Source organism: Symphalangus syndactylus, chromosome 14 (assembly GCF_028878055.3).
Source record: "Symphalangus syndactylus isolate Jambi chromosome 14, NHGRI_mSymSyn1-v2.1_pri, whole genome shotgun sequence".
Lineage (NCBI taxonomy): Eukaryota > Metazoa > Chordata > Mammalia > Primates > Hylobatidae > Symphalangus > Symphalangus syndactylus.
Window position 1 is genome coordinate 118,743,565 of NC_072436.2, and position 14,342 is coordinate 118,757,906.

Genomic DNA, 14,342 nt, shown 5'->3' on the forward strand with positions numbered 1-14,342 from the left:
GGGCCAAGGCATGGCTGGCTGGCACCAGGGAGACTTCTGGGACCAGGCATGTCACACAAACCTCCTCTTCCTCCAGGTAGGCACAAGTAGTCCTGTGGGGGTGGTGGGCAAGCAGGAGTGGACTCTGTCATCTCCCTAGTCCACTGCCGCCCTAGAGAGACCTGTGACTGTTGCTCCTTGTTTTTATTTTTTGAGGGGTTTTGTGGGGGCCTCTCCCAAGGGTTGGGCATTAAGTGTGATGCTCAGGCTTAGATGCTATTGAGTGTGCTTAATAGAGACAGAAATGTTCTCATGGAATTGATATGGTGCTTGTCCAGGAGGGCATGGATGAAGTGCGACTCTTCCATTCCCCTTAACGGTGCGTCTCCTCTGGGCCTCGGAGGTACACACAGCGTCTGTGAGCTTCCAGCAAGGAGATGGGTGGGGGGAGCAGAGTTGAGTTCCCCTCCAGGATATCTTTCCATCCCTTTTTTTTTGCCCAAGCTAGAGAGCAAGCCCTACTCCAGAAGAGCTCGGCAGTGGTGGAAGGTCCTGGCCTGTTTTCTGGCTGGGCTGGTTCATCTTCCTAAACATGTTTTTCTTGAATTTCCAAGTTATTCCAGGAATCTTCAGTTTTTGTAACAGATGTTTTATTGTGCTGCAGTACATTTATTAGGCCTTTCACCATCAAAATGAGGGAAAAGGATTTTTATAAATGTTGGAAGCCAATAAAACAAAACAACACTAGTTTATGGTTCAGTTTGCTGTTTATAAGTTTTGCCCCACCCCCAATCTCATGAATATAACTGTCTTTATGCCTATTACATTACCAGACACACTATATAAAGTATAAAGCCAGATGGGTGCAGTGGCTCATGCCTGTAATCCCAGCACTTTGGGGGGTGCAGTGGCTCATGCCTGTAATCCCAGCACTTTGGGAGGCCGAGGCGGGCAGATCACGAGGTCAGGAGGTCAAGACCAGCCCGGCCAACGTGGTGAAACCCCGTCTCTACTAAAAAATATCAAAAATTAGCTGGGCGTGGTGGCGCGCACCTGTAATCCCAGCTATTTGGGAGGCTGAGGCAGGAGAATCGCTTGAATCCAGGAGGCAGAGGTTTCAGTGAGCCGAGATTGTGCCATTACACTCCAGCCTGGGCGACAGAGCAAGACCCCGTCTCAAGGGAAAAAAAAAGCCACTCAATTGTTTTGTCATGGGGCCGGGTGTGGTGGCTCACGCCTGTCATCCCAGCACTTTGGGAGGCCGAGGCGGGCAGATCACCTGAGGTCAGGAGTTCGAGACCAGCCTGACCAACATGGTGAAACCCCGTCTCTACTAAAAATACAAAAATTAGCTGGGCGTGGTGGTGGGTGCCTGTAATCCCAGCTACTCGGGAGGCTGAGGCAGGAGAATTGCTTGAACTCGGGAGGGGGAGGTTGCAGTGAGCTGAGATTACACCATTGCACTCCAGCCTGGGGGACAAGACCAAGACTTTGTCTCAAAAAAAAAAAAAAAGTGTTTTGTCATTATATGTGTATAATATTAAGGTGTGGGGAGTAGATTTCTCTGTGGGCCAGATTTGCTCAGATAAACAGAATGGCTAACTGCCACCCTGCTGGCTGCCTTAGAGGGCTCCATGAACAGCCACTAAGTCAATGTGACTTTTTTTTTTTTTTTGAGATGGAGTTTCACTCTGTCACCCAGGCTGGAGCGCAGTGGCACGATCTCTGCTCACTGCAACCTCTGCTGCCCAGGTTCAAGCGATTCTCCTGCCTCAGCCTCCCGACTAGCTGGGACTACAGGCTTCACTGCGCCCGGCTAATTTTTGTATTTTTAGTAGAGACGGGGTTTCATCATGTTGGCCATGCTAGTCTCGAACTCCTGACCTCAGGTGATCCACCCGCTTCAGCCTCCCAAAGTGCTAGGATTACAGGCGTGAGCCACCACGCCTGGCCCAATGTGACTTTTTACTTCAGCTCACAGATTTCCAGTTGGCTGTCTCTGCTGACCCTGGCCTCTCGCAGGGAAAGAGCCTTTTATTTGGCTGTTGTGAGGGTGCCTTGAAGTTCAGGTATTTATAAATGTGAACTGGGCTACCACTGCTTGCCTCTGAAAATCCCAGGGACCATCTCACAACCAAACTAAATTTGGTCCCTGGACTGGTGCCTGAGGGCTGAGGCTGAGACATGGCTGTGACTCTTTTTGACAGAGCAGCAGTTTTTAGTGGGGATTTTGGGCTGTCAGAGCAAGGGACCTTTCTGGAGTGGTGGTGGTTATTTTTCTGTTATCTCTGTGTCCTCTGAGTCACTGGGTGGCAGAGTGGAGGGGCACTGTTTAGATAGGATGTGAAGTGTTGGCCCTGGGTCAGTTGCTAGAGCAGAAGTGTTTGGTGGCGTTTTAATACCTCAAACCCTCCTTCAACATTACCATGTCCCACAGATGGGAGTTATAGGGCAGAGTGAGCCATTTAGGGTTTTTGAAGAAAGCATTTTATGCCTGTGATGTAAGGCACTGGAACCCTCCATCTCTGCAGGAGAGACCTGCAGTGGGTTGCTGCTGAGGACTTGGCTGTCGGTCCTGCATTTCCCAGGATATCTCTAACAAGATTGATTTCAGAAGGTCCAACTGCAACCTGACTGGGTTGAGAGGCTATTTCCAAATGGCACAAACAGGTTTGACCAAACCCTCGTATGTGGTTTGTTTGTGGGCCTAGGGTGACTTCGGATGGTTAGAGGGTCGTGCCAGTTCAGGAGGAAGGCTGGAAAACAGCGTGGGCCCCACAGCCCATGATAGACTTGGAAAGAATCCTGTAGCTACTTGCCATTTGCTGTTACAGAGCTGAGCTACAGTGCAGTTCAAAGCAGACCTTCCTTTTTCATCACAACATGGAGGAGTTATGTTAGTCTCTCCCACCCCTTCGCCAAGAGGGCCTCCAGGGAAGAAGCATGACCAGGGTTGCACACTAGAATGTCTGTCCTCAGTGGTCTCTTCTAGGACCTTAGGGGTCTCCCTGCTCTGGGACAGAGTATGGCCCTGGGGAGGCTAGAGCTGCTTTCTCCAAGAGAGTGTACCCTCCTGACCTAGATATTAGATTTATTTTTCCTGGGTGGAGAGGTATGCATGGGACTTCTCTCTCTTCTGGGTCCAGATCAGAGGTAGTACATTTGTGTTTCTGGAGCGGAGGCCCTCAGAGCCCTGGGCTGTGAGATAAGAGTCAGCACCACCCACAGCACCCCTGCAGGTGACACTCCCTTATCCAGATCTCCCCAGGCAGGAGGCATCAGCATTGCCAGTAAGGAGACGTAAGGGCACAGACAACCTTGAAAAGGGGAAAAGGGGAAAAGGGCTGCCCTCCCTCCCACACCACAGCTGCTCCCCCTTCTCCATGGCACCCAGTCCTGTGTAACCCGGTATTTCTGCCATTTGGAAATAGCTGTGATCACAGTGGGCTTGCACATGTTGCACAAAGTTTCTTGCCTGATAAAAACCGGAAAGTTTAAGTGTTCGGGATAAGGGAATGGATGGGCAGCCATGCTATGAGGAAGGAAGTCAGCGCTCTGCACACGTCCCTGTGCTGTCCCCTTGCCCTCCACGTGGCTCTGTGGGTGAAGGGCCTGGGTCCTGGGAGTTGAAGGTGCAGCACAGCAAACCTGAGTGTAGTTGGGAGAGGCCCCTCTGCCTGTGAACCTTAAAGAGCAGCTCCGCAGGGCAGTGCCAGCTCCAGCTGATCCTCCCTTTGAAAGCAAACTGCAACTGTTTCTCTCCTGAATTTAATAGAGCATGCCAAAAAATGACAGCATGTGCCTTCAGTCTGTGCTTCTCATGCCTTTTACCTTGTAATTCTGGTGATCGTACATCCATAACCTCTGGGATTGCTACAGAAGGGCAACTGTTAGTAGCTTCCATCAGCAGTCGGGGCAGAGCAACTCCATGAAGGTGCAGTTTACTGAGACCCTTCTGCTCTGGGGCCAGCAGGGCATGGTGCTGTGGTACTTTGTTAACTTATTTTTATTCTACCTCTCTTAAATTTTAAGGTTTTCAGATGTTATTCTGGCAACAATTTTGGCAACCAAGTCTGAAATGTGTGGCCAAAAATTTGAACTGAAGATTGATAACGTGCGATTTGTTGGGCACCCAACACTGCTGCAGCATGCTCTGGGGCAGGTATGGCTCTCCCTGGGCAGGTGGGACTCTCCCTGGGGAGGTGTGGCTCTCCCTGGGCAGGTGGGACTCTCCCTGGGGAGGTACAGACCCTCTGGGTAGGTGTGGCTCTCCCTGGGCAGGTGCCGCTCCCCTGGGCACGCACAGACCCTCTGGGCAGATGTGGCTCTCCCTGGGCCGGCAGGCCTGTCCATTCTGGCTCTGGGGGGCTCAGAACTGAGGCTGACACCAGCTCTGGTGAAGGTAACTACTGGACAGGAGACCTGATTAGACACTTGCTATGAACTGTGCGTCTTCATAAACCCAGAGAGTCCAGTGAAAAAGAGACAGGTGTTCTTGCCCCTGAAGACAGGTGCTTCAGTCCCTGTCCCTAGCTTTTACAGTCTGCATTCTAGGTCTGTACTGACTGTGGCCCTCCCCTTCATATATAGGATGTCTGTTTCCAGGGGAGGCCAGGATAATGAGTTAACTAGCATCTGTCAAAGCCTCGAATTTTCTACAATGTGGTGCAAGGATTTCCTCTTATTTATTACAAGACACTCTAGTAGCTAATATTAGTATTATTTAGCACTTATTTTTCTGCTAAACCCTCTCTATATGTTCTCTGATGAATAGGTGTCATAGCACTGAGGAATTCACCTTGGTAGCAGGATGAAGGGAACTTGTACACCAGAGCCTGCCAGTCAGCTCTCTGCATACAGGCAGGATCAGTGACAGCATTACTCAGATTCTGAAGGGTTGAACACAGTAACATAGGATTTAGCTACATTTATACAGATCCAGCAATTCTGGGAGGTTCTGTGGTGTTATTCGTGAACCTCTGTGAAAGGAGTTTTTGGGGCGGTTGATGAGCTTGGCCCCCTGTACCGCACCCTCCCTTCTCATCACAGCCCCTACAGCTGGGGCACAGTCCCATACCTGTAGGCAATGAAGGGAAGAGTTGGCAGCCTGCCCACGGTCACACCATGTAGGCAGGAGTGGCAGTCAGGGGTAGGGGATGGGTGCCAGGGCAGCCTGGGGCCCCAACTCCCCCTGGTGGCAGAACATGTAGTTGGCTTTGAAGAGTTCCCTCGTGCCCCTTGGAATGCTTCCCTTGAGTGCCCTGCTCCTTGTGAAGCTGGCTGGATGCCAGAACCCGGAGCACAGAGATTAGGACTTGCTGGCCTGCCTCACCTGGGCCCTGCTCAGGGCTTGGCTGTCCCTGAACATCGTCCTGTCCCCCAGTTGTTCTGAGTATGCGTCATACTTAGCAGATACAACCTGGGTGGATGCAGGCGGACATGGGACAGCAGTGAGGGTGTGGGTCTGGGTCCTCCACCCATTTATGCCCCTCTCCATCTTGTCCCCTGTGGGCATTGTCAGCTCACTTCTGTTAGCGGGGGGGTGGGGGGGTCAGAGCACTGACCTTCCCACTCTTGTCACAGTTGTGACTTTGTCCATGCAGTGGGCACGCCTCCAGAGCAAAGGCATTCATTGCTTTTCCGAGACCTTGGTGCTGTATTCTGGGGACTTTTGCCATGCCTGAAGTAGAATAGCTCTAAACAGCTTTCCTTAGAAAGTCGTCTCAATTAATTAGAATTATGCATCTTTTACAGGTCTCCAAAACAGATCCTTCCCCGAAGAGGGAAACACCTACTATGATTCTTTTTAATGTGGTGTTTGCACTGAGGGTGAGTGTTTATATAAATGGTTAAGATCAGGGAGTGGGGCCGGGGAGAAGCAGCTCTTTTTTCCAACGAGCATGTCATTGACTCGGAGCTTGGACTGCAGTGGGCATGGTGCTGGCCCCTCCTGGGGTGCAGGCAGACTGCACTTCATTGTTTACCCCTTTTTGTTTTGGTAAAATACACGTAACACTATTTGTCATTTTGAAGTCTATGCTTCAGTGGCATCTGGTACATTCATGTTGTATAACCATCACCACTATCTAGATCTAGAACACTTCCACCACCCCAGAAAGAAACCCCATACCCATTAGCAGTTATTCTCTCTCTTTTTTTTTTTTTTTTTCTGAGATGGAATCTCGCTGTGTCACCCAGGCTGGAGTGCGGTAGCGCAATCTTGGCTCAATGCAACCCCTGCCTCCCAAGCTCAAGTGAGTCTCCTGCCTCAGCCTCCCGAGTAGCTGGGATTACAGGCGTGCACCACCACGCCCAGCTAATTTTTCTATTTTTAGTAGAGATGGGGGTCTTGCCATGTTGGCCAGGCTGGTCTTGAACTCGTGACCTCAGGTGATCCACCCACCTTGGCCTCCCAGACTGCTGGGATTACAGGCGTGAGCCACTGTGCCCTGCTAATTTTTGTATTTTTTGTAGAGATGAGTTTTCACCTTATTGCCCCAGCTGATCTTGAACTCCTGGGCTCAAATGATCTTCCCTCCTTGGCCGCCCAAAGTGCTGGGATTCCAGGTGTGAGCCACTATGCCCAGCTGGAGCTTAATTTTTAAGGCCGGCCTGCCTTATTGATAAATAAGGAACTACAAATTAAAACAAAATGATTTGTTAATGGCTCCTGGGGTATAGGGTTCTGGGAGAAGTTCTTCACTTTCTGCTTGATACACTTTCGCAGTATTTGCATTTTCATAGCATCTTTGTATTTGTTACATAATTACATAATATAAAGAGCCACAAAGAAAAATGAATTAAGTAAAAAAACAGCAAATGAATAAACAAAATCCATGATGAATGTTGTCCACCTGTCAACACCGATAACCCCTATGGGACAGTTGATGAAAAGCAGCCACAGCCCCACCCAGGATGCTGTAGGCAGGCCCTCATCTCTGGGGAACAGTGTTTGACAGCAGAGCATATGATGCCTTTAGATCTAGCAGTCCCACTCTTAGGAGTATTATGAAGAAAACAAGCAAGTTTTACAACTGCGTAAAGATTTTCCCCAGGTTTGTTCTCAGCAAGAATAAAGAGTTTTATAACAATAATTAAACTGGAGATAATCATAGTGTCTAGTAGTTGGGGAATGATTAAGCAATGTGGTGATTATTATACACTGGCCCATCCTCTTGCCATTGAGGGTGAGAAATGGAGATCAGACCAGAACCTGGAGAAGTATGGATTGATTACGGACAGGTAAAAGCAACCGGAGCTGAGCACAATGGCTCACGCCTGTAATCCCAGCGCTTCGGGAGGCCGAAGCGGGCGGATCACCTGAGATCAGGAGTTTGAGACCAGCCTGACCAGCATGGAGATACCCCTTCTCTGCTGAAAAATACAAAATTAGCCAGGTGTGGTGGTGGATGCCTGCCTGTAATCGCAGCTACTCAGGAGGCTGAGGCAGAAGAATCGCTTGAATCCGGAAGGCGGAGGTTGCAGTGAGCCGAGATCGCACCATTGCACTCCAGTCTGGGCAACAAGAGCGAAACTCCATCTCAAAAAAAAAAAAGCAACAGGAAACAAGATAGTCTAGGACTTCAGCTGGCCATGATATTTACGAGTAGGAGAAATTTTGATAATGTAAAGAGTTTGTATTTTTTGGGTGGATAAGTCTTTCTTTTTAAAATATACACTTTTGTCATTTTAAATACATATTCTTTCTTTTTAAAATATACACTTTTGTCCAGGCACAGTGGCTCACTCCTGTATTCCTAGCACTTCGGGAGGCCAAGGTGGGTGGATCACTTGAGCCCAGGAGTTTGACACCAGCCTGGGCGACATAGCGAAACCCCATCTCTATAAAAAATACAAAAATTGGCCGGGCGCGGTGGCTCACGCTTGTAATCCCAGCACTTTGGGAGGCCGAGGCGGGCGGATCACGAGGTCAGGAGATTGAGACCACGGTGAAACCTCGTCTCTACTAAAAATACAAAAAAAAAATTAGCCGGGCGTGGTGGCGGGTGCCTGTAGTCCCAGCTACTCAGAGAGGCTGAGGCAGGAGAATGGCGTGAACCCGGGAGGCGGAGCTTGCAGTGAGCCGAGATTGCGCCACTGCCCTCCAGCCTGGGCGACAGAGCGAGACTCCGTCTCAAAAAAAAAAAAAAAAAAAAAAAATACAAAAATTAGCCAGGCATGTTGATGTGCGCCTGTAGTCCCAGCTACCTGGGAGGCTGAGGTGGGAGGATCACCTGAGCCTGGAAGGTCAAGGTGGCAGTGAGCAGTGATCATGCCGCTGCACTCCAGCTTGGGCAACAGAGTGAGACCTTATCAGAAAAAAAAAAAAAGAAATACACTTTTTTTTTTTTTTTTTTTTTTACTTTGAAAAATTTTAAACCCTGAACTAGAGAGAGCAGACTGACAAACCTTATATGCCTGTCTCAGGTGCCTTTAAACCCTGGCTCCATATATTTCTTTCCCTTTGTCTATTTCAAGGCAAGTCCCAGACCTTATGTCTGTTCATCCCTACATACTTCAGAAGATACCTGTATAAAATATGGGCACTTAATTTTCGGCCACGATACCCTTTGTACATCTGAAAAAATTTACTGTGATAAGTTGGCATCACCTAGTACCTGGTCCATTGAAGCTTTTCCTGATTGCTAAAGCCTTTTCACAGCTGGACTGTCTGAACCAGGATGCAAACCCAGCCCAGCTAGTGCATGTGGTGTCTTTATGTCTCTGTCAATCCAGAGGTCTCCCCTCCCTTTGTTCCATCAAATGTTCCACATTTGGATTAATCTCATTGTGCAGTCAGACTTGCTCTCTGTCCCCATATTTCCTATAAACTAGAAGTTAACTCTGAAGGCTTGGTTCTATTTGGGTACAAGTTTGGGGGATGAGGAAGTCTCATGGGTGATGCCTTAAACTTCATGCCAGTTTATGTCGTGTATGGTGAAAATACGATGTTTCTAAGAGTTCCCATTAGTGCTGGCACACCCTAGGTGTTAACTTTCTCAGCATGTCCCTCACTCCATGTCAGGCCTTTGCAAACCGGACATGCTGGGACACCCCGTGAGTGCAGGTCACTGAGCGTCACTGGGGACTGCGCCACCTTGTATGTCTGGAAAGGTCAAGCATACGGGCCCTGGACATCCAGCTCATGGACACTGTGGTGCCTCAGCTGAATAATCACACATCCAGGATCATTCTCCTCCTCCTTGCTTTGCTCATGGAAGTATTTGTACACAGTTCTTCTTCTAAATGGGTATTTTGTTTTGAGGCAGTTGTATATACCCCATATGTCAGCCCTCTGGTTCCAAGGACACTGTTGAGGGGATGCCCTTGACATTGAGGAGCAGGTCTGCTGCCCAGGGGTGGGCACAGCATGGGGGCAAGTCGGTCCTTTCTCTGGCAAGGGATGCTGCCTTGTTGTAAGTCCATCCAGGTGTGAGTTCTGTTTGTGAACATGGGATCTGATGAGAATATAGAGAATTTCTTCAGCTCCAGGTGAAGAACGTATTTACCGTCTGGGTCAGGCTTTGCCCCTGAAGCCTGGCTGTGAACACTTTGGGCATGGCCTTCCCTCTCAGATAAACAGGAGGGGGAGGCAGCACCAGAGGTGGTAATCAGCAGTACCATTCACCGCTTTCCCTTGTCCCACCTCCACCCCCACAGGATGATTCAGCAGTCCTGTTGGCCTCCAGAAGCACTGAGTCATGGTTGGCCCAGTTATCTGCTCCCTCAAGTGTTGTCACAGATCCCCACAGCTGCATGCCTCCGCCCTTGGCTTGGGCAGATGTGTTTGCCTGGCTAACTGTGGTCCCTGATAGGTTCCAGAGGGTCGAAGGCCCCTCTTGTTCTTGAGAGCCTCCTGCACTGTCCTTTGACCCAGTCATCGTGGTTGCAGAAGGAGCGCTTGGGCAGAGATATGGGCCTGGAGCCTGCTGGTTTTCTTGTTAACCAGTGTTGCTTCTGCTGGGAAGAGCTTCTTATCCTTCAGGACCAAAAGTGTTCAGTGAACAATTGGCCTGGTGCCTCTGTTTTTGTACCGTGCATCCCTGTAGTAATGTGGCCTGTTGTGACTGAATTCTTACATATTGTAGACTGGTTCTGCCTACCAGTAGTCAGCAGTACAGTGGTGACCACAGACACTACCAGGGTCTTTGCTCAGGGCAGGGTCTGTTATTAGTTTGTTAACATGGCTCACTAATTTCTTCTGTTCAGTCCTTGTCCTTGGTGAGGGAGGCACCATTGTTCTTTCTTAAGAACAATAGTGCCCCCTTAGGGCACCCAGGCATTTCCAGAGCCATCTCTGTTACTATTCAGGCAGCCACTCCCAAGAATAGAGCATGGGGGCTGACAGCCAACATTTCTATGGATGGGCCCTGGAGGGGACTCAGGAAATGAGCAGCAGTGGCCTCTGCAAAGGAGCCTGGGGGAAAGGAGTAGAGACGCTTTCTTTCATGGTTTGAGTTTTTGCTGTGTACATGTATTAGCTCCATTTAAACTGTGTCCAGCTGTGTCCCTGTGCACACGTTTGAGTCTGTGTATGGTCTGTCTCCTGCAGGCCAACGCAGACCCGTCAGTGATAAACTGTCTGCATAACCTGTCCCGTCGTATTGCCACCGTGCTGCAGCATGAGGAGCGCCGCTGCCAGTACCTCACCCGGGAGGCTAAGCTGATCCTGGCACTCCAGGATGAGGTGTCCGCCATGGCTGATGGTGAGTGCAGCAGGGCGTGATGGGCATGGGTCTGGGCTGGCTCGTGGCCTCTCTGCAGCGCAGACCTCTGTGGAGGGGCTGTCATTCAGTGTTAATGGTGCAGATGTTGGCGGGGCCTCACCCATCCCAACACCAGCAGAGCAATCAGGAGTTTGCAAGCATCGGCTTTTGGTGAGCTGGGCATTGAAAATGAAGTCCTCACAACAGCTTCGCAAGGCAGGGTCCATGATCTTCCCCATTTTGGAGATGTGGAAACTAAGGCTCAGAGAAGTTACATGATCTTCACACTGGGCTGATTGTGCCTGGGGGGCACAGGAAGACTCCCAAGGGGCACATTTATAGGTGAATTTTCCTGGATGGATGTGTTGAAATAGATTTCCCGACCAGAAATGTTCTTTATTCCCACACACTGCTGCATGATCACCGTTCACATAGGTGAGGCAGCTCTGCCTAGCCCTGGTCCTGTTGGACATGTTGAAGAAACTATTTACTCCCTGGGGCAGGAGAGGGCGTTGGAAATATCCAGCTGGTGAGGTAGACAGTTTCCAGTTCTTTGCTTTCAGCCAGATTGAAGGAGGACCTAACTGGGTTATCAACTAACCAATTATTAAAAATAATTTTTGTAGACAGACCATTGTGTGTTTTTTGGCCCACTGTAAACATTTCAAAACATAAAGAGACACCTGTAACAAACTCTCCGACTCCATTTTCTATAACAAAAGAGAGAATTAGGAACAAAACTAAAGTCAGACCTAGTTGTTGTAGCAATAAGTAAAATTAGTTATTGACATGAATGAGCAATAATAAAAGAACAGCCTCTCTGACTCAGGTGCATTTTCAGTACAAATTTACTTGTGGCTGGGTGCGGTGGCTCATGCCTGTAATCCCAGCATTTAGGGAGGCCGAGGAGGGTAGACTCCTTGAGCTCAGGAATTCAGGATCAGTGTAGGCAACGTGGTGAAATCTGCCTCTACCAAAAAAACCCAGAAATTAGCCGGGCATGCTCATATGTGCCCGTAGTTCCAGCTACTCGGGATGCTTAGGTGGGAGAATCACCTGAGCCCTGGGAGGTGGAGGTTGCAGTGAGCTGAGATTGCACTGCTGCACTCCAGCAAGGGTGACAGAGTGAGACCCTGTCTCAAAAAAACAAACAAACAAAAAAAGAAAAAGTTTATATATTTGACAATTACCTGTCAAAATTTATTTTATTTTTATTTATTTTTATTTTTTTTTGAGACAGAGTCTCGCTCTGTCACCCAGGCTGGAGTGCAGTGGTGTGATCTCTGCTCCCTGCAAGCTCTACCTCCTGGGTTCACTCCATTCTCCTGCCTCAGCCTCCCAAGTAGCTGGGATTACAGGCGCCCACCACCACGCCCGGCTAATTTTTTTGTATTTTTAGTAGGGATGGGGTTTTCACCGTGTTAGCCAGGATGGTCTTGATCTCCTGACCTCGTGATCCGCCTGCCTCAGCCTCCCAAAGTGCTGGGATTACAGGCATGAGCCACTGCGCCTGGCTACCTGTCAAAATTTATAATATGTTTCTGTTTTGGCCAATTATATACTAATTATAATTGTGATAATAACAATCCAAAAGTTTTGTTTTTTTAAACATTATCTTTTTAGAGTCTGTGACTTTATCACAGGAAGTAAAAAAAAATTTATTTTAAGTCTATATATATATTTTTAGAAATTTATGGAAAAGGATGAATAAAAGACTTTTTGGCTGGACATGGTAGCTCACACCTGTAATCCTAGCACTTTGGGAGGCCGAGGCGGGAGGATCACTTGAGCCCAGGGGTTTGAGACTAGCCTGGGCCACATAGAGAGACTCTATCTCTACAAAAAATTTTAAAATTAGCAGTTCCAGGCCAGGCATGGTGGCTCATGCTTATAATCCCAGCAGTTTGGGAGGCCAAGGTGGGCGGATTACTTGAGGACAGGAGCTCGAGACCAGCCTGGCCAACATGGTGAATACCTGTCTCTACTAAAAATACAAAAAAATTAACCAGACATGGTGGCGGCCGCCTGTAATCCCAGCTACTTGGGAGGCTGAGGCAGGAGAATCGCTTGAACCCAGGAGCTGTAAATCTTGTGTTGTGATTCTTGTAGGAAATGAAGGTCCTCAGTCCCCATTCCATCACATCCTGCCCAAGTGCAAGCTGGCCAGGGACCTCAAGGAAGCTTACGACAGGTAAGACAGGTGGGTGTGCTTATTAACCTCCTTCTTATGGGCCAGCCTGCCTGGGCCTGAGGAGCAGCGTCAACAGGTAGGGCTCCCTGGTAATGACCGCTGTTCTCCTGGGGTGTGAGCATCAGAGTTCCCTGAGGTTAGGGCTGGAGAGGACTGGGAAGGAATGGTCATGTGGCTGCTCTTGAAAGAAGTGACCTTGGTGGCTGTTTTTTTTGTTTATTTTTTATTTCTATTTCTATTTATTTCTTTTTTTTGAGACAGAGTTTTGCTCTTGTTGCCCAGGCTAGAGTGCAATGGCGCGATCTCGGCTCACAGCAACCTCCGCCTCCTGGGTTCAGGCGATTCTCCTGCCTCAGCCTCCCGAGTAGCTGGGATTACAGACATGTGCCACCACACCTGGCTAATTTTGTATTTTTAGTAGAGACAGGGTTTCTGCATGTTGGTCAGGCTGGTCTCAAAGTCCCGACTTCAGGTTATCCACCTGCCTTGGCCTCCCAAAGTTTTGGGATTACTGGTGTGAGCCGCTGTGCCTGGCCAGTGGCTGTGTTTTAAATGCCAGCCCCTTTGCTGAGTAGCATGCACTCTGCTGGAACTATCACCTCCAGACTCCTCTTAAAACAGAAAATGAGCCTGAAGTTATACATGAGAGTCCGAAAGTGTTTTTAAATCAAACAGATGCAAAATGACATTTTACTGAGCATGATGCAATACCAAGTTCTGGGCCCACCTTCACTAGGTGGGTGTCACTGACTCCAGTGACTCATGAGGAAATTGAGGCTCAGTGGGTGGAGCTGAGGCCAGCTGTCTCCTCCTTACTCTGAGACAGAGTTGGGGTTTGCGACACTGACTGTGTGAGGCCAACAAGCCTTGAGGATACCGTGAAAACCTCACAGTCGGCCGGGCACGGTGGCTTACCCTTGTAATCCCAGCACTTTGGGAGGCTGAGGCGGGCGAATCACGAGCTCAGGAGATGGAGACCACGGTGAAACCCCGTCTCTACTAAAAGTACAAAAAAATTAGCCGGGCATGGTGGCGGGCGCCTGTAGTCCCAGCTACTCGGAGAGGCTGAGGCAGAAGAATGGCATGAACCCGGTAGGCAGAGCTTGCAGTGAGCCGAGATCGTACCACTGCACTCCAGCCTGGGTGACAGAGTGGGACTCCATCTCAAAAAAAAAAAAAAACAAAAAAAACCCTCACAGTTGTTCTGATTATATTGGCTGAGCATCACGTTTATTAAATGTGGACAGGCAGGCCGGGCGTGGTGACTCATGCCTGTAATCCCAGCACTTTGGGAGGCTGAGGGGCGGATTTCTTGAGGTCAGAAGTGCAAGATCAGCCTGAACAACAATGTGAGATCCCATTTCTACAAAAAATTTTTTAAAAATATCTGAGTGTGGTGGCACAAGCGTAGTCTCAGCTACTCTGGAGGCTGAGGTGGGAGGGTCACTTAAGCCTAGGAAATCAAG

General features: G+C 49.1%; 1 protein-coding gene across 7 annotated transcripts in view; it reads left to right on the forward strand.

Annotated features, from left to right (window-relative positions):
- The window catches only part of NPRL3 (NPR3 like, GATOR1 complex subunit), a 66,187-nt gene that overhangs the window by 21,073 nt on the left and 30,772 nt on the right, over nucleotides 1-14,342 (forward strand). For 6 of the 7 annotated variants that reach the window (XR_008650945.2, XM_055243079.2, XM_055243078.2 and 3 more), the window contains 4 exons: nucleotides 4,012-4,141; nucleotides 5,734-5,808; nucleotides 10,532-10,685; nucleotides 12,795-12,876. Coding sequence is in view for 6 of the 7 variants with exons in the window: in XM_055243079.2 (XP_055099054.1) it covers nucleotides 4,012-4,141; nucleotides 5,734-5,808; nucleotides 10,532-10,685; nucleotides 12,795-12,876 (441 nt within the window). In the remaining variant the exon portion in view is untranslated. The remainder of the gene's footprint in view (nucleotides 1-4,011; nucleotides 4,142-5,733; nucleotides 5,809-10,531; nucleotides 10,686-12,794; nucleotides 12,877-14,342) is intronic. The other variant, XM_063617026.1, reaches the window with a different exon arrangement.